Source organism: Cryptomeria japonica, chromosome 3 (genome assembly GCF_030272615.1).
Source record: "Cryptomeria japonica chromosome 3, Sugi_1.0, whole genome shotgun sequence".
Taxonomy (NCBI): Eukaryota; Viridiplantae; Streptophyta; class Pinopsida; order Cupressales; family Cupressaceae; genus Cryptomeria; species Cryptomeria japonica.
This window is the reverse complement of record NC_081407.1, coordinates 986,153,968-986,169,442: the sequence shown is the minus strand read 5'-3', so window position 1 is coordinate 986,169,442 and position 15,475 is coordinate 986,153,968. Positions and strand designations below refer to the sequence as shown.

The 15,475-nt window shown below is 36.3% G+C and overlaps 1 protein-coding gene across 4 annotated transcripts in view; it reads right to left on the bottom strand.

Annotated features, from left to right (window-relative positions):
- Positions 1-15,475, bottom strand: part of LOC131071698 (uncharacterized) — an 84,255-nt gene that overhangs the window by 61,526 nt on the left and 7,254 nt on the right. For 3 of the 4 annotated variants that reach the window (XR_009112580.2, XM_058007646.2, XM_058007647.2), the window contains exon 3: positions 7,523-8,397. Coding sequence is in view for 3 of the 4 variants with exons in the window: in XM_058007646.2 (XP_057863629.1) it covers positions 7,523-8,397 (875 nt within the window). In the remaining variant the exon portion in view is untranslated. The remainder of the gene's footprint in view (positions 1-7,522; positions 8,398-15,475) is intronic. The other variant, XM_058007648.2, reaches the window with a different exon arrangement.

Sequence of the window (15,475 nt, the reverse complement as noted above, 5' to 3'; positions counted from 1 at the left end):
CTTCTCAAGATGATCAAAATGATAAACTGCATACTTTGAATAGACAATTATATCATCAAAGTAAATAAGCACAAATTCTGCTAATACACCCTCGAAAGCCATGTCCATTACTCTTTGAAAGGTGGCACCTACATTGGTTAGCCCAAAAGGCATCTTACAATAAACGTAGGCACCCCCACTTAGTAGTAAATGCAGTCTTATATTGGTCTGACTCTTGGACCAAAATCTGATTGTAGCCTAAGTACCCATCCAAGAATGAAAGTATTTATGAGCCACTGACTTTCTATAGAATTTGTTCCATGGAGGGAAGGGGATAATGATCCTTAAGGGAGGATCTATTGAGGTCTCTAAAGTCTAAACATAATCTGATTTCTCAATTATTCTTTCTTACAAGGACAAGGTTAGCCACCCAAGAGGAGTGTTTCATAGGGAAGATGATATTGGCTTCTATGAGTTTGGTTAGCTCCTTCCTCATTAGTGGCTCGATTTTGGGGTTTATCAGCCTTCTCTTTTATCAAACTGTTTTAGAATTTGGGTCTAGTTCTATAGTATGTTGGGCTAAGATAGGGTCAAAACCCTTCAAATTTTCATAGGTCCAAGCAACTATGTCATCATATCTTTGACAAAGCCTAACAAAGGCTTCTTGCTCGGTTAAAGAACATACCATTCCCTAATTTAGTGACCTACCCTCGGTAATGGCAATCGACTTATAATCACCTTTCTTTGCAGCCAGGTTCATCTTCTTCTTCAGTTGATCATCTGAGTTAAAAATGCTCTCCAAGGTAACTAGACCTTTAGGCAACTTGTTAGAGTTGAGCTACATGATTTGATCTCCATATTGGTCTTGCAGCATAGACTGATTTTTAGCAGAAAATTCTGCTTTATTTTGCAAGAAATTGACTATTTGTTTATCACTTTCGAACACTTGCCAATTTGCTTGATTGTTTGGGACGACAGGCTTCACAACAAGCCTGATGTGTTGTTCCTTCTTGCTTGCAACATGCATTGGATAGTCAAACTGAGCACCAACTATTGCAAGCCTATCAACATGTCTATTTTGACTCCTAGGAATGCTTTGGATGTTGAAGGCCTCAAATCCTTCAATCAAGTTGCAAACCCTGTGTTTGTATGATTTGAGTAAGTTGTTCTTTGTTATGCTCTGAGATCTGATATGACTAACAACTAACTCGCTATCCTCAAATACTTGCAAAGATTTGATCTTTCTTTTTTGTGCAAGTTGGAGACCTTGGATCAAAGCTTCATACTCAGCCACGTAGTTGGTGCAGCCAAAATGAAGCCTAAAAGAGTAGTATTTCTCCTGCTCAAGAGAAACAAGCGTAATAACAGCACCCGTAGCATTCTTGTTTCTTGAAACATAAAAAAAACATGCTCCATAACCCCTTTGGATCTTCTTGTGTCTTGATGAGGTTAGGAATATGAGTATCCACCTTGTAAATGCAATAGGTGCCAAGCCCAGTCTCCTCGGTCTCAACTAATGAATCAAACCAAAAAGCATTGGCCCATTCATCTAGTAAGCAATCAAGGATCTCCTCTAGAAGAGTAGCAGATTCACAAACAATACAATCCTCCCCTTCTTCATGCAAAGTGCAACTCTTGTTTATGGGGTTGAGGGTGTAGGGCTCAATGTGGTTTTGTGCAATGGGTTCTGCTTTTATGGTAACCTTGGTACCATACCTTGTTCGTAATAGCATGGGGGACCAATCAGAAGACAAAGATCCATCTGCCTTTGCAGTGAAGTCTCTAGACAAACAAATGGCAAAGAAGGCAACAAGGTCAATTGACTAGTATGTCTTACAAGACAATGCAACCAAGGCATGCATACAAAGGTTAACTTCAAATTTTTAACAACTCCTACCATCCTAATAGAGGTACCATCCAATAGGACAACCCCCTTAGTCACAAGTTCATTATTTATGCCAAGAAGATCAGCTACCTTCTTGGGTTGTACCAAACTAGTTGGAATTGTCTTCTTGTTGACCGTTGCCTCGTCATTTGATTGGTTGATGTCCTTCAATGCCTCCTTAGGCAAATCCCTCTGAGATGGGATAGAAAAGGCTTCGCACATAGTGAAATTGAGGTTAACCTTCTTCATTTGGTCAACTATGTTGAACAGAACACGAACTGACTTTGAAGGCCGCTTTGGAACGAGGTCTATCCTTGTTCTTGGGGCGACTTGAGGCTCCTGCCTCCTACTCCCTTGAATAGTATTTTGACTTGTATCCAGGACAGCTACTTTGGCCATTGGAGCTTGGGCTGATATTGAAGGTGTGGCACCTTCTACCGCTCTCCTTTTTGACCTTGTGTATTCTACCATAGCATCACCACTTATCTGGTTTATACCACAGAGTTCTACTTCCTGCCAATTGACAAAAGTAGAATCTCCTAGTATATGAGCTTGATTGCCGACATTTGGCTGATTTGGATCATAATGTTGGCCGGAGGTGGTTGGCTCATTCTGCACTACTAGAGCTTGGACAGACTCTTTGTTTTGGCATGCACTTTGACTATGTGGCTTATTGCATTGTTGACACGAATCTTACTCTTGGGCAAGATTGTTACGCATTGGAACTATTGCCTTGGAGTTACTTGCAGTTGTAGGGTTCGCACTATTCAAAGGCTTAGCATGACTCCATTGGTTTTGCTCTTGAAAAGGTGGCCTATTCTGCTGGTAATTCTGATTTTGTGCTTGATAAGGCCTACTATGCTGAGCCTGTTGCCTCTTTAGTGTCACCAACTTGTTACCAAAGTTCTGCAATAAAGTCTTGACCTCATGGAGCTCGTTTGAGGATGAAGTGGATGTAAATGGCTGACTTGTAGGTGCCATGGGAATAGGAGCCAAAGCGGGTTGTTGGGTAGGAGCTGCTAGGAATAGAGGAATTGACTGCCTTGGAGCTATCTTCCCAGCTTGTATCAAATAATTTCTGCCCTTATGGCTATGTCATACGCATCTAGTAGAGAAATTCCGCCTATCGATTGTATCATGACAGCTACATCACTATTGAGAGCTCTTAAATAATACAAGAAAACATGATTGGGAGATGGCTTTAGTAGAGAAGGGATTCTATCCCATGTCTTTTGGAATCTGAAGTTCAAACAATTTTTTGCCCTTATGGCTATGTCATATGCACCTTGTAGAGAAATTTTGCCCATTGATTGTATCAAGACAGCTACATCACTGTTGAGAGCTCTTAGATAATAGAAGGCATGAATGGGAGATGGCTTTACTAGAGCACAGATTCTATCCCATGTCTTTTGGAACCTAAAGTTGAAGCCTCTCATAAATTCACTTTTGTCTTCAAATTGTTCACATAACTTCTCTCCCAACTCATCCCAGTTGTGAATGTAGTTAGGCTGCAACCCTCTATACCCTACAAAGAAATCCCAAACACAGAAGAACACAACCAGCAGATTACGCAAAAAATATACACTCGTGTCATATTGCAAAGACTTAGGAGTTCCAAACCCTCTGATGTAAACATTACACACCACAGAATCCACTTAATCGCAGCATGAAACTCATGGATGGGAGGGAAACTCTTACAGCTAAGAGTAAGGAGGAGATGCAAGGACTCTAATAGTAGCATCAAATGCCCACAAGGTTCACTCATTGCCAGCAATCAGTTTGGGACAAAAATCTGCAGAGAAATTCATAAATGCCACCATTTTCCTTCAACGAACTTCCCTGCAACACCACTTCCACCCAGCCCCACTTAAAAAATAAACAGGCCTCCTTATTTGTAGCTCGTCCTAAAAAAAATGGGCAATCAAAGTGGTTGAGATTTGAAAAGCATGCTATATATAACCATTGCCCGCTTTTGCATACATTTAGGAAGGGAAGGCTCTTATCAGATGACTTGACCCACACTCCTCAATTGGGGGACTAGAGTATTACATTTGTTTAAAGAGGCCACCACAAATTACTCCCACTCAACAAACTATGTGATCCGCAGAATTTTAATAAATGGAACTTTAATTAAAATTCAAGTGTAGTGAAAATATTCACCGAGTGTATAGCACTAGTATTGTGAACTTAATGGTACCCACCAAGATGAGTTATCCACTCTATGATACACAATCTTTTTTGCACCAAATGGAGAGATGCCTAGGAAGGAGGATAAATATGCCAAACATTACTAGACGATTTCTCATTAATTTAACGGATATCTTCAATGTATGCAATATTCAGATAAAGCATCTACATAATTAAAAAATCCAAATTAGCCGGATACACCCATGCCCCTCCCCAGGGTCACGTACTGCCGTATCCAATACAGATACAGCTCGGATATGCATCAGATACCATATCCACACATGCCCAAAAATCACTAATTTGCCAGCCGTGTCAGATACTGTGTGATTTGATTTTAAAAAGTTTGACATGAACCTTCCTAAACTTAATTTAAAAAACTTCATTCGTGCAATTTTTTTTTTTTTTTTCTTTTTTTTTGTGAAATTTTGCATTTAAAGTTTAGATTATTATTGTTTATCTAGTTCTTTATATTTCAATTTTCAATTTTTCAATATGTTTCGATATTTTCTTTTTTTAATTAATATAAATTTAGATTTAAATGACATCATTGTTAATTTAATTATAGGTCTTGGTTTGTATTATTTTTTAAATATTGTAAATCATTAAATCAACTTATAATTATTTATGTGCCAATTACGTGTCTATGTTGCTTTTAAAGTAATATAAATCCCCTCTAGTAACTTAAAAAATTGTGTTAAATACACGTGTATGTCTTTTTCTATGAATGTCATATCCAGCCATATCCATATTAGGGATCTTCAAAAAATGACTGTATCTGTATCCATGTCCATGCAACTTTGAAAAAATCCTAAGGACTGCATATCAAGAAGGCCTGATTACTAGCACTGCATCCAATGTCTGCCACACACCTTGGGACAATGTGCAAAATTCATACACAGACCAAAGAACATTTGCATTGGTACACAATAAAAACCTTCTGCATGAATACATTTCTGTTTTCTGTTTTCTGTAACAAAGTTACTTGAAGTAAACAAAATGTTTTGTAGAACATACAACTCCAATGACTGCCTCAGCATCAAGAACACCTTCTTAAGATTTCCATTAAATTGTACGTATTCATGTTATGACCAGTGTTCCACGGCCGTTGGGGACGGAGAAAGGGGGACGCGGGGACGGGCTTTGGGGACGGGGGGACAAAGGGAAAAAGTTTTGGGGACGGGTTTCGGGGACGGGGGAACTTGGGCCTGGATGGGGGAAACGTGTTTCCGTGGAACACTGGTTATGACCTTAAACCTTTTATGTATCATAAACTAAATCTGAAATCTATAAACAAAACACTACAGCTGCACAGAGAGAAAACAAACCATACAGAGGTTCAGCTTATCACTTCAGCACTCACCCCATGGTGTCCAAGCTTTAACCACAAGCTTGGAAGGATTGGCTTTGATACTAAATGATAAGTTAAAAGTAAAACAAAGCAAGAAGGCGGATATGAAATGTAAGACTTTGTCATGTCCCCTTTTTCCGAGTGATTCTTCAGCAAAGACGCTTGGCATATTTTTATTCCCATTGGATTATGATGAGAAATAAGGGAATAAATTAATTAAATTAATAATTTTCAAGTTTCCCCAATTAATTAAATCATAAGGATTAACTTTATTTAATTAATTTAATTAAATTGACTCAAATAAAAAATAAATAAATATTAAAAAGTCACTTTATTACATAAAGTGTTCTTCTAAAAGCCTTGAGGAGGTTAATTCAGATTCTTCTAGAAGACTTAGCTAAGCCTTTATTGGAGAGCTTGTATCTGCATCATGGTGTCTTGACTTGTTATGTTTTCAGATTTATTGGAAAGCTTGTATCTGCAGGTTCAACGTGTCCTAGGACAAAAACCCACTCCATCCGTGGGTGGATTCACTTCAGGAATCACGCTTGGGCTTCATTTGCAAAATTTGTGAAATCTTATTTGATGACAAATTTCAGATGCATTTGGTAATGTTCAGAATAAAGTTATTATGGCTGGAAAATAATTATTTTAATGCTAGGGAATAAAGCTATGGTTCTGGGCAAATAATTTAATATTTTGGTAAATAATTATATTCAAATCTGAGGACCACACCATACACATTGGCGTGAGAAGTAAATAGCGATTGTGACTAAAGTTTGGGGCAATAAAGTCTTATTGTGGCAATCCTTAACTCTTATTGTGTTGTGGATTCTAAAGGATATGCATGATCGACTTTTCCTAGTGTTATTGTGGGAGATCTTCCTTCAATCAAATGCTGAATTAAAACTATCCCGCTTGGCCACATCAAAAATAAAAATGAAAAACAAAGGTAACAATTTACTATTTGGGTGAGAATCGATAATAATATTATGCTAAATGGAGGTACTAGCTATTGTCTAAAGCAAGAAATGCAGGAATCCTAAATGAAGGTGATCAAACTCAACCTTGCTGAGCATTGGGAATTATGATTTGTCTTGACGCTTGGGTGATTAATAATATACCTGGTTGCTGGTTGGTATTAAACTATATTTCTTTATGCTAACCGTGGCTTCCTGGCATGGCATGGGAATTAGTGAGAGGGTTGAGCAGTTTGTGCAGAGGGTTTTAATTGAAGTTTGAGGCCCCAGTACCGAGCGTAGATATCCGATTACGTAAGTGACCAGGTTGGGATGCTCATTTGCAGACAAAAGTGAAGAGTACCTGGACGATCTTCATCATTTCCACCCAAAGGCAGAAGTGTACACCATAGTGCTTGGCGAAAGATTATGTATCTGAGCATCTATCATTGGAGCTTCTGTTCATCCTGAGTGGTCATTTCTGATATAAACTTCAGGTGAGAGATTTATCATCTGTTCCTTATAATCTGCCATTAGTTGCAGATCTGTAGCTTGCAAAACTGTATTTCTGATCTAGATAATCAAAGGAATATATTTCTGTTTACTATCAGTTCATAATAAGAAGTTTGGTAAAAACAATTGGCATAGAATATTGCAATCCATTGCATTTTATGTTCTATCAACTTAATATAAAAATAGCCTGCAAGGACAAACTCTCACATTCTCAGATATTTACCAACTGTTTGACAAAAATGAACATGGGAAAGAATACTTAACTTCAGAAAAAAAATTAGACAGGATTTTACAGGCTTCCATTAATTTATTATGAAAACATGCTATGGAATTGACACACAAGCTACCAACTATAGATTCCCAAGATTATTTCCAGTTTTCCAGTGCACAGCCACCTTTTGTTCTTCTTATGTACCTTCTTCTTCAATACAACAGTAGTGATGTCATAACAACAATATCCTCTTTTAAATTTTATTAAGAGGAAATTAACACTCTACAACTCAAAATGATCCATTATCCCAAAATTCAGTCCCATCATATGCAATACAAACTGCAATAAAAAGAACTCTTATATAGTAGTTTTGTTAACCAAAAACCACTTGCTAAGAAACTGTAAAGATGTCCAAAAATGACAAAAGTTTTGAAAGTTACCTCAAAGGTGCGAGCTGTTGGGTTTCGATCCATTATGTTGACTTTTACTGGTCCACCACCAGACTTTCCACTTTGATTTCTATTCTCTTTTTCCTCCAGATGTTGAGCCTCATTATCCAAACCCGTATTGTTTTCTGGCAATATGGTTTTTTCAACTTCGTTGATTTGCTTTTCTAATTGCCTTTTCCCATCTAAATGGACAGCACTACGAAAACCTTCTTCCCTTGCTGCACAACTTTCAGCAACTTGCACTGCATTGGGCAATGGATCTTCCACCAGTGCATGCAATTCTGAAGTACTTCTTCTTAGATCCTCTTTTACTCGGACATATTCAGGAGTAAGTAACTGTTTATAGTTAGAAATATTAACTGTCCCCAATCTAGGCCTCTTACAGGCATTTACATCATCAAGATCAGGCACACTTTCTTTCCCCCTCTCTTGAGCAGCTGTTGCTTCCTTTCTCACTGGATCATCTTGACTGAGTATTTGAGTTTTTTCTAAATTATTAATAATGGGTTGGCAATCAGGAAACTTTCCATCAGGAGTAAGTAACTGTTTGCTGTTAGAAATATTATCCGTCCCCAATCTAGGCCTCTTATGGGCATTTACATCATCAAGATCAGGCACACTTTCTTTCCCCCTCTCTTGAGCGGCTGTTGCTTCCTTTCTCACTGGATCATCTTGTCTGGGTATTTGAGTTTTTTCTAAATTAATGCTAATGGGTTCGTGATCAGAAAACGTTCTATCAGATAAAGGTTGACCACTGGAATTGCTTGCTTCTCTTGTTTTTGACGAGATTGCTTGGTTCTCTTTTAAGTTGCATGCCGTATTCTTCTTGTCCTTGCTCATATCAGGCCCTGCACAGGGATGGAAATCTGCATGAAGAACACATAGACAACAAAATACTTGTTTGGATGTTACATAAAACATTATTATTTCAAATTTTAATAGTCGAAATAATTTTTAGATGAATCTGTCCAATTACACATGCTTTATCCCACCAAAGGAGTTTGCAAGAGGATTAAGTATCATAGAACAGTAACCAACAATAATTTTAAATATAGAATCATATGACAAAGAATATAATATACTAAACATCCACCAGTATTTCCATCACTAAATATCAAAAATGTAAACGAGGGATTACTTACAAACTGAGAACTAATTGTAAGGACTACTTACTAACACTGAGTTACTTCTAAGTAATCTCTTTAGCAACGATTCCAGGTATAGCCTATGTGACAAGGTTTGTATTTGGTAAAGAAATAATTTAGAACAAATTCGTTGACTGATTGAATTCAGGAAAAAAAATTGTGATTAAAGTTGAATATTATAAATATTTATTTTTTATTTTCTTAATAACTTTACTAAAATCTAATAAAAACTAAAATTCTGATTAAAATTAAATATAAATAATTTTAGATTAATTACAAAATTTACTATAAAATCTCATAAAATTAAATTTATCATAAAAATTAATAACACATTATAAACTGTCTTCAGAAATGTAGTGTCGGCGGTTTAAACACTTCATTGGTGAAGCGGCCACCAAGGTTCAAATTCCCGTTGGGCCATTGAGCTCGCATGCCTTGTGCTTTCGCTAGGCCATTGTGCTCACGAGTTTGATCAAGTGTGGGGATGAGCTCCCCTATTTGTGGCCTCACCGATTCATAGCTCCGGGTCAAAAGCATTTCATGTGGAGCTGGAGGGCGTTTCGTGCCAACATCACCGGTCACATTAAAAAGTTTACCAAGCACAGTTTAAAAAAAAACATTATAAACTATTAAAAATGTTAATCTTAATAATAATTTGTAAATAATAAATCTAATTGTAATAACCACCCTTGGTTACTACCACTTTTTTATTTTATAGTTTTTACAAGTACTAACTTAAATTACCATGCATCTTCCATCTAAATTAGAAGTGGCAACTTCATAGCTCTTCCAACCATCCTTGTGGCAACAACTCTACACCACCCCTCAAGTACTCAAACTAGAAAGTGGTAAGCTCCCCCAATGTAAGGTCACACCAAGATCCAGACTTAACTCTTGAGGATTCATTGGTGATGACCATGCCTACATATCCCTTTTTGGAAATCAGAGGCTCTAAAGTTTGTACGCCAATGATAGGGAGAATTCATCCTCTACTCCAATTTGAAATCCCTTATCTCACTTTTAAAACACAACTATTCATTAATCTTTTGCTTTCAATTTAATCCAATCACCATAGAATGATTAAATACACATTCAAATCAAGTGCTAGTTCCATGCCAATCATTTGTGTGCAAACAAATACAAAACCACGTACGGGCCATACCATTCCAACATCACCTGTTCTCACAATGAGTGGCTCAAGAATACATAATCTATACACAATGTGGCTGGCTCAAGCATACATCCTCTATACACAACGTGGCTAGCTCAAGCATATATCACTTATACACAAGGTGACTAGCTCCAAAACCCAATGCATATACGCAATGTAAATAACTTAGCAACCTCACAAGTACACATAGTGACCAGCTAGCAAAAGGAAGTAGTTGCACTTTACAGCAAACATCATTTCCTTCTCCTAACTCACTAACACATAAGCTTGTAAGTACATTCCATCCAAAAAAGAAATGTAAATGCATCCCATATTGCATCATGGCCCCCATCCATTTTCCCTAACTCTTTGCATCGATTGTGATGATGTGCAAGCATTCCATACTATTTGTGATCATCACCAAATATTAAAATAAGGAGTAACTGCAACAACAAACCTCGCATAAGACCATTAATAAGATTTCCATTGCCCACTAATCATCTATATCATCATACAACTGTACAAGTTACATTGTCAAGGTGTCTTCTAGTCCTACTATAAACACAAGACTAGTGCCTATACTAACAATCACCTAGACTTAATTAGCAATCAAAACCGTGATAACCATACCTTAAGCAAAAACAAAATAAGAGGTGTGCACATTTATTTTAATAGATCGATGTCAATATTCAAGTCCTAAGATGGGTAGATCTTGGCATCCACTACCTGCATGCCATTGGCAAACCCTATGAAATCAAGTAGCTCTTGGCATCTATCACCTACATGCTACTAATGCGGGCTAGCTAACCCTATGATAAAGCCAAATACTTCTTTTGGCAAAGCATGCTCCCTAATTCCTATCATGCTAGAGCAATAATAAGTTTATCTATAAGTAGATTATAGGTTTTACAATTTTGGGGATCATCTTAGGATGAGAAGGACAAGCTACGTTTAAAGGACAATTATCCTCTACCAGTGCCCTCGTGGAGTCCTTTGCTAAACTCTAGTTGTGATGCCAAAAAGTTAGACCCTATATTGATCTCAATTAAGCATTGTGACGTTAGTGGGAACAAATCATTGATCTAAAATGTGTTATCTTAAGAGTTTACAATTGTAGGTTAGTTAATCTGATTACATTACCCCAAAGGAATCCATTAAACTATGTAATGGTCGTATAGATAATGGATCAAAATCCAACCTAAAAATAACATGTTGAACCCCCACGAGTGCCCTCTATCTAGACACATGCAAAATAACAAACTCATAAAGTAGTCTCAAAGGCTATTTACAGCATTGAATTATTTTTGGAAACACGTTATTTACTATCATTCTTTAATAGAAAAATAAATAAATCCAGAAATGTAATATTATACATAAGTCTACTTTTGAGTATAGGCATTTTTATTATATTACAAGCATAAGGCTTAGCACCAAATTATCCACCTAACAGACATTAAGGCAAAACACCATACCATATTGGCAATACTTGCCATTGAATGTGCATAGTCAACAAAGGCCATCCTAAGGAGTCAATACTAAATTCAACAGAAATCTAGGTACATACCTAGAGCAAGCAAACCATCCATACACATTAAGAGTTGGCCAGACCATCAAATCATAATGGCTTAAATTAACATAATCATCAAATGCAAGTTAGCAGGTTTCCATAACTCATTCATAGCCAAATCATGGCCAAGTTTATCTTGTCCTTATTTCTTGAAGGAATAGACCTCACTAGGTCTAGAGGCTAACCTATACCTTCCCACATTCCTCACTGATCCAAGACACGAGGCCATAGGATTCAATACACTAACAATAATTGTTTTCATTCAAATAAGATTAGAGGCAAATTCCTACATTCACCTCAATACAAACTACAACGACAATGACTCTAAAAATTCATCCAAGGTTGGGGTATAATTTTGAAAGCCAAATACCACAAAACCTTCAAGTAGATAAGTTCGATGATGATGGACTGCCTTTTTATTAGCTCAAGCCTATATAGTTGGGGTATATTAATTGAAAGAATGAGTTCACCACCATCTAATGTGAATTTCAGCCTCAATTTTTAAGCATACTAAAGAGGGGGAGATAATTACGTTTAGGAACAGTCCCAAACCTTGGAGTTATCCCCTAAACCCTCCCCTACGAACTTGAGTCACAAGGGCATCCTTCGCCCAACGATTGCCTACATACCAAATAAAATTGAAGTATCATGCACTTCTCACAATGATATCTCAAGAAAAATTCTTATTGCTTCCCATACCCAAATTTTCATAACCACCCAAGTACTAATACTCAAGCAAATCAACTAGAATGAACACTACAGCAAGAAAACCAAAAAAAGGTTTAAGACCAAACAACAATAAAACCAATATTTACCAATACCCATTCCAAGGACATAGATCATAGAGTTTTATTTATTACTATTTCATATCCCGACAAAGTTCCTTTAAATGATTCCCAACAATAATAACGCCTAACACTAAGTAGGAAAATCCAACCAAGTTCCCAATTCAGCACCTCGTACTATAACACTTCCATCTAAGGACATCAAGAGCTCAAATTAGACCTCGCCACCTCTATTATTCATAATTCAACATGAACATCCCAAAAATCTCTTATAGGTTTATCTCAATGACACAGAGGCTAGGGTGATTACTTACCAACTAGAGGTTCTTTGTTTGCAAGGACACACTTTGACAATTATCATATAGCTCAATCATTGACATCAACAAGCCATCGAGGAAGTACATGTAACCTTTTAGGTCTTACACATAGGCATATCTTTTCCTTAGCAATGAATAGTATTCTAGTCATACCCAAGATAGCTAACAAAAACTTCAATTATTAAGTCAGTATCTCACAATTAACCTAGGCCACTAATAATTATAACTTGTCCAACATCATATACTCAACAAGTGTAGTGGCACGACCATACATAGTTTCCATTACCAAGTACAATTTCATTTCTCTGTAACTTAGCCCAAGAATAAGTATCCTCACATAGTAGCATTGCATGAAAATAGAGTAACCAAAACCACACAAAGAATATCATCCTGAAACATTATTATTGGCTTTTGGCACTAATACTTTGATTCTAACAATGAGACAACAAAAACTGCCTACCAATCTTTATTTATCCCCCTTATCTTTATGTAAATCAAATACCAAACAACAACATAGATGTTGTTATATATGTAACAAGGACAAAGGGAAAATTATTAAGTTTATAACATCGTGATCTTGATATGGCATATGATTTTATAAGTTATATTTGTTGGTCTACCAATATCAAGAATTCAATGCTCAAATTTTGATTTAGGGTTCTCAAAGGATACATAGTCATTTCTCTCAATTTAAACATTCACACAATCCTAAATGTGTATTTAACATACATATCCATACTTCTAGTTTACCACCATTGTACACTATGAACATTATACTACATCTCTCCAATGGATATTAATCATCTAGATCAATAATGACATATCAATGTCTTGCCATTTTATAATAACTATTAGTCCAATGCCATCATAACATGTGTCTACTCATGATTCCAATGGAATTCTTAATGTGTCATTCATACAACTAAGGTCAACGGGTGTTAGCTCAATAATGCTATCTATAATTAACCGTATCCTAAACAGTTAGCCATAAATTACAAAAACACCATGATCAACATACTTGACCAATACTAATAATAACATCATCCTATATACAAGGATATCATTATTTAGATTCCTTGGTCATAACACCATACACATTTATCACTTGCACCCAAATGAAGAAGACCTCATGAATCCCACTAGAAGAGGGCTATGTAATCAAATGGCCTAGCCAATGCATTGTTCTCGTGTAACTTATTATAAGGAAAGGTAATTGGATTACTAATACTAGAGTCACATGTGCTTGCAACATTTTCAAGGAGCAATGACATGTACAATTATGTTGCTCGATCTAATAAAATTTATGTTTGACATACACATCCATTTGCATTTATCATTCACATGCAATGTAATATCATGAAAAAATCCTATAATAGTCCAATAATGAGACTCACTCCACCATATTTACTGTTACTACTCTCGACTCATCATAACTAACAATATTACATGAGAATATAGCCTCGATGTCATTATGACTATCTACTATAATAGGTGTGATAATATGGTGTCTCGACAATTGTGCTAATCAAGATAACTCTTACTATGTTTCCATGAATAACTACAGTATCAAAATACTTTATATTCCACTTAAACTTAACGTGTTGCTCATATGAACAGAATGCACAAGGTTCAGTTTCCCAAGGGTATTCTAGGCAATCTTCTAATAGTCCTAGCAAAGATATAGCTTGAATATATGTTCCAACTAATGTCCTATTTGCACTCATTTAACATTGTTGTTTTGTCAAAAGTAGACACATCATACTATTGTCAGCATATTATTCCATTTAGCATTGGAGCAACATTGATCTTACAAATCAATGTCATGGCATCATGTCACTTACTACCTCAATGTCATTAGAAACAAATCAAAGTTCCATAATAATAGGATTAGATTAATTTTGTGTTCTAGAGTTTGAGCAATTTGTATGTTTCCAAGCATGACAATAGACCTATATCCATACACATGAAAATGATATTCACTCATGTTCATTTTAGGGCAAGGATATCCAATATGTCTCACACACAAAAGCATCAACTTAGAATCTAGTCAATAACATCTATTGATTTGTTATGAGCCTTGGCTCTTTTTTATAAATCAAAGCCAAGCCCATATAAGAGACCAAAGAGAGCAGGGTGAGACTTTTATAATTCTAAATACAACATTTAAAACTACATGTTTAAAGAAAAAAAAATCCATACCTAAAATGTGAAACAAGGCCCTACAAGGTATGCCTCAAATAGTTCCGCCAAAATCAAGGTATCCTACTTCCACAATGAAAACATCTTGTAACACCAGCACAAATCTACCTCCCTCTAGCTATGACTATAATTTCATCTATGAACTTGAAGGGAACATAAAGCATTCCCCTCTAGTGAAAAGCAATTGACCAGAACAACGTCATTTCAAAGCGTAGCATGTCTAACATGGACGTTTAGTCTCACTATGAGTTGTTGTCCATTTTCAACATCATGTGTGTGTTGGGATTAATCCCAACTACCTCTCATTACCACTCTCCGTATACTCATCTTCCTCTCCTGCTGTTGACAACTCATTCCAATCTCTCACACGTACAAGACTTCACTTCTCCAGCTCTGCACCATTTTTCTTATTCCCTCATTCACTATATTAGGACAGTTTAACAATTAAAAATTAATTGTCAAATTTTCATTTTGAGATTTTCCCTCGTTGGAAGAAGAATCAGAATTAAATGTAATTAAATATTTTGTGTTTTTTATTATCTTTTGTTGGGCATACGAACAGGGGTAGTTTTCTGGGTTAATGTGGAGAGAAAAACAGAGGACAGGAAAAAGTATTGCTGTAGCAACAGCAGGAAAAACGCAGCCAAGGACAGGGGAACATTTGTTCTTTTTCAGTATATAAAATTGTAAAAAGCAGCAGCTCTATGTTCTCAAAAATATTTGAAATCAAACATTTTCTGCAGTCTTGTATTTTGAGTTATAAGAAATCAGAAATTTATAT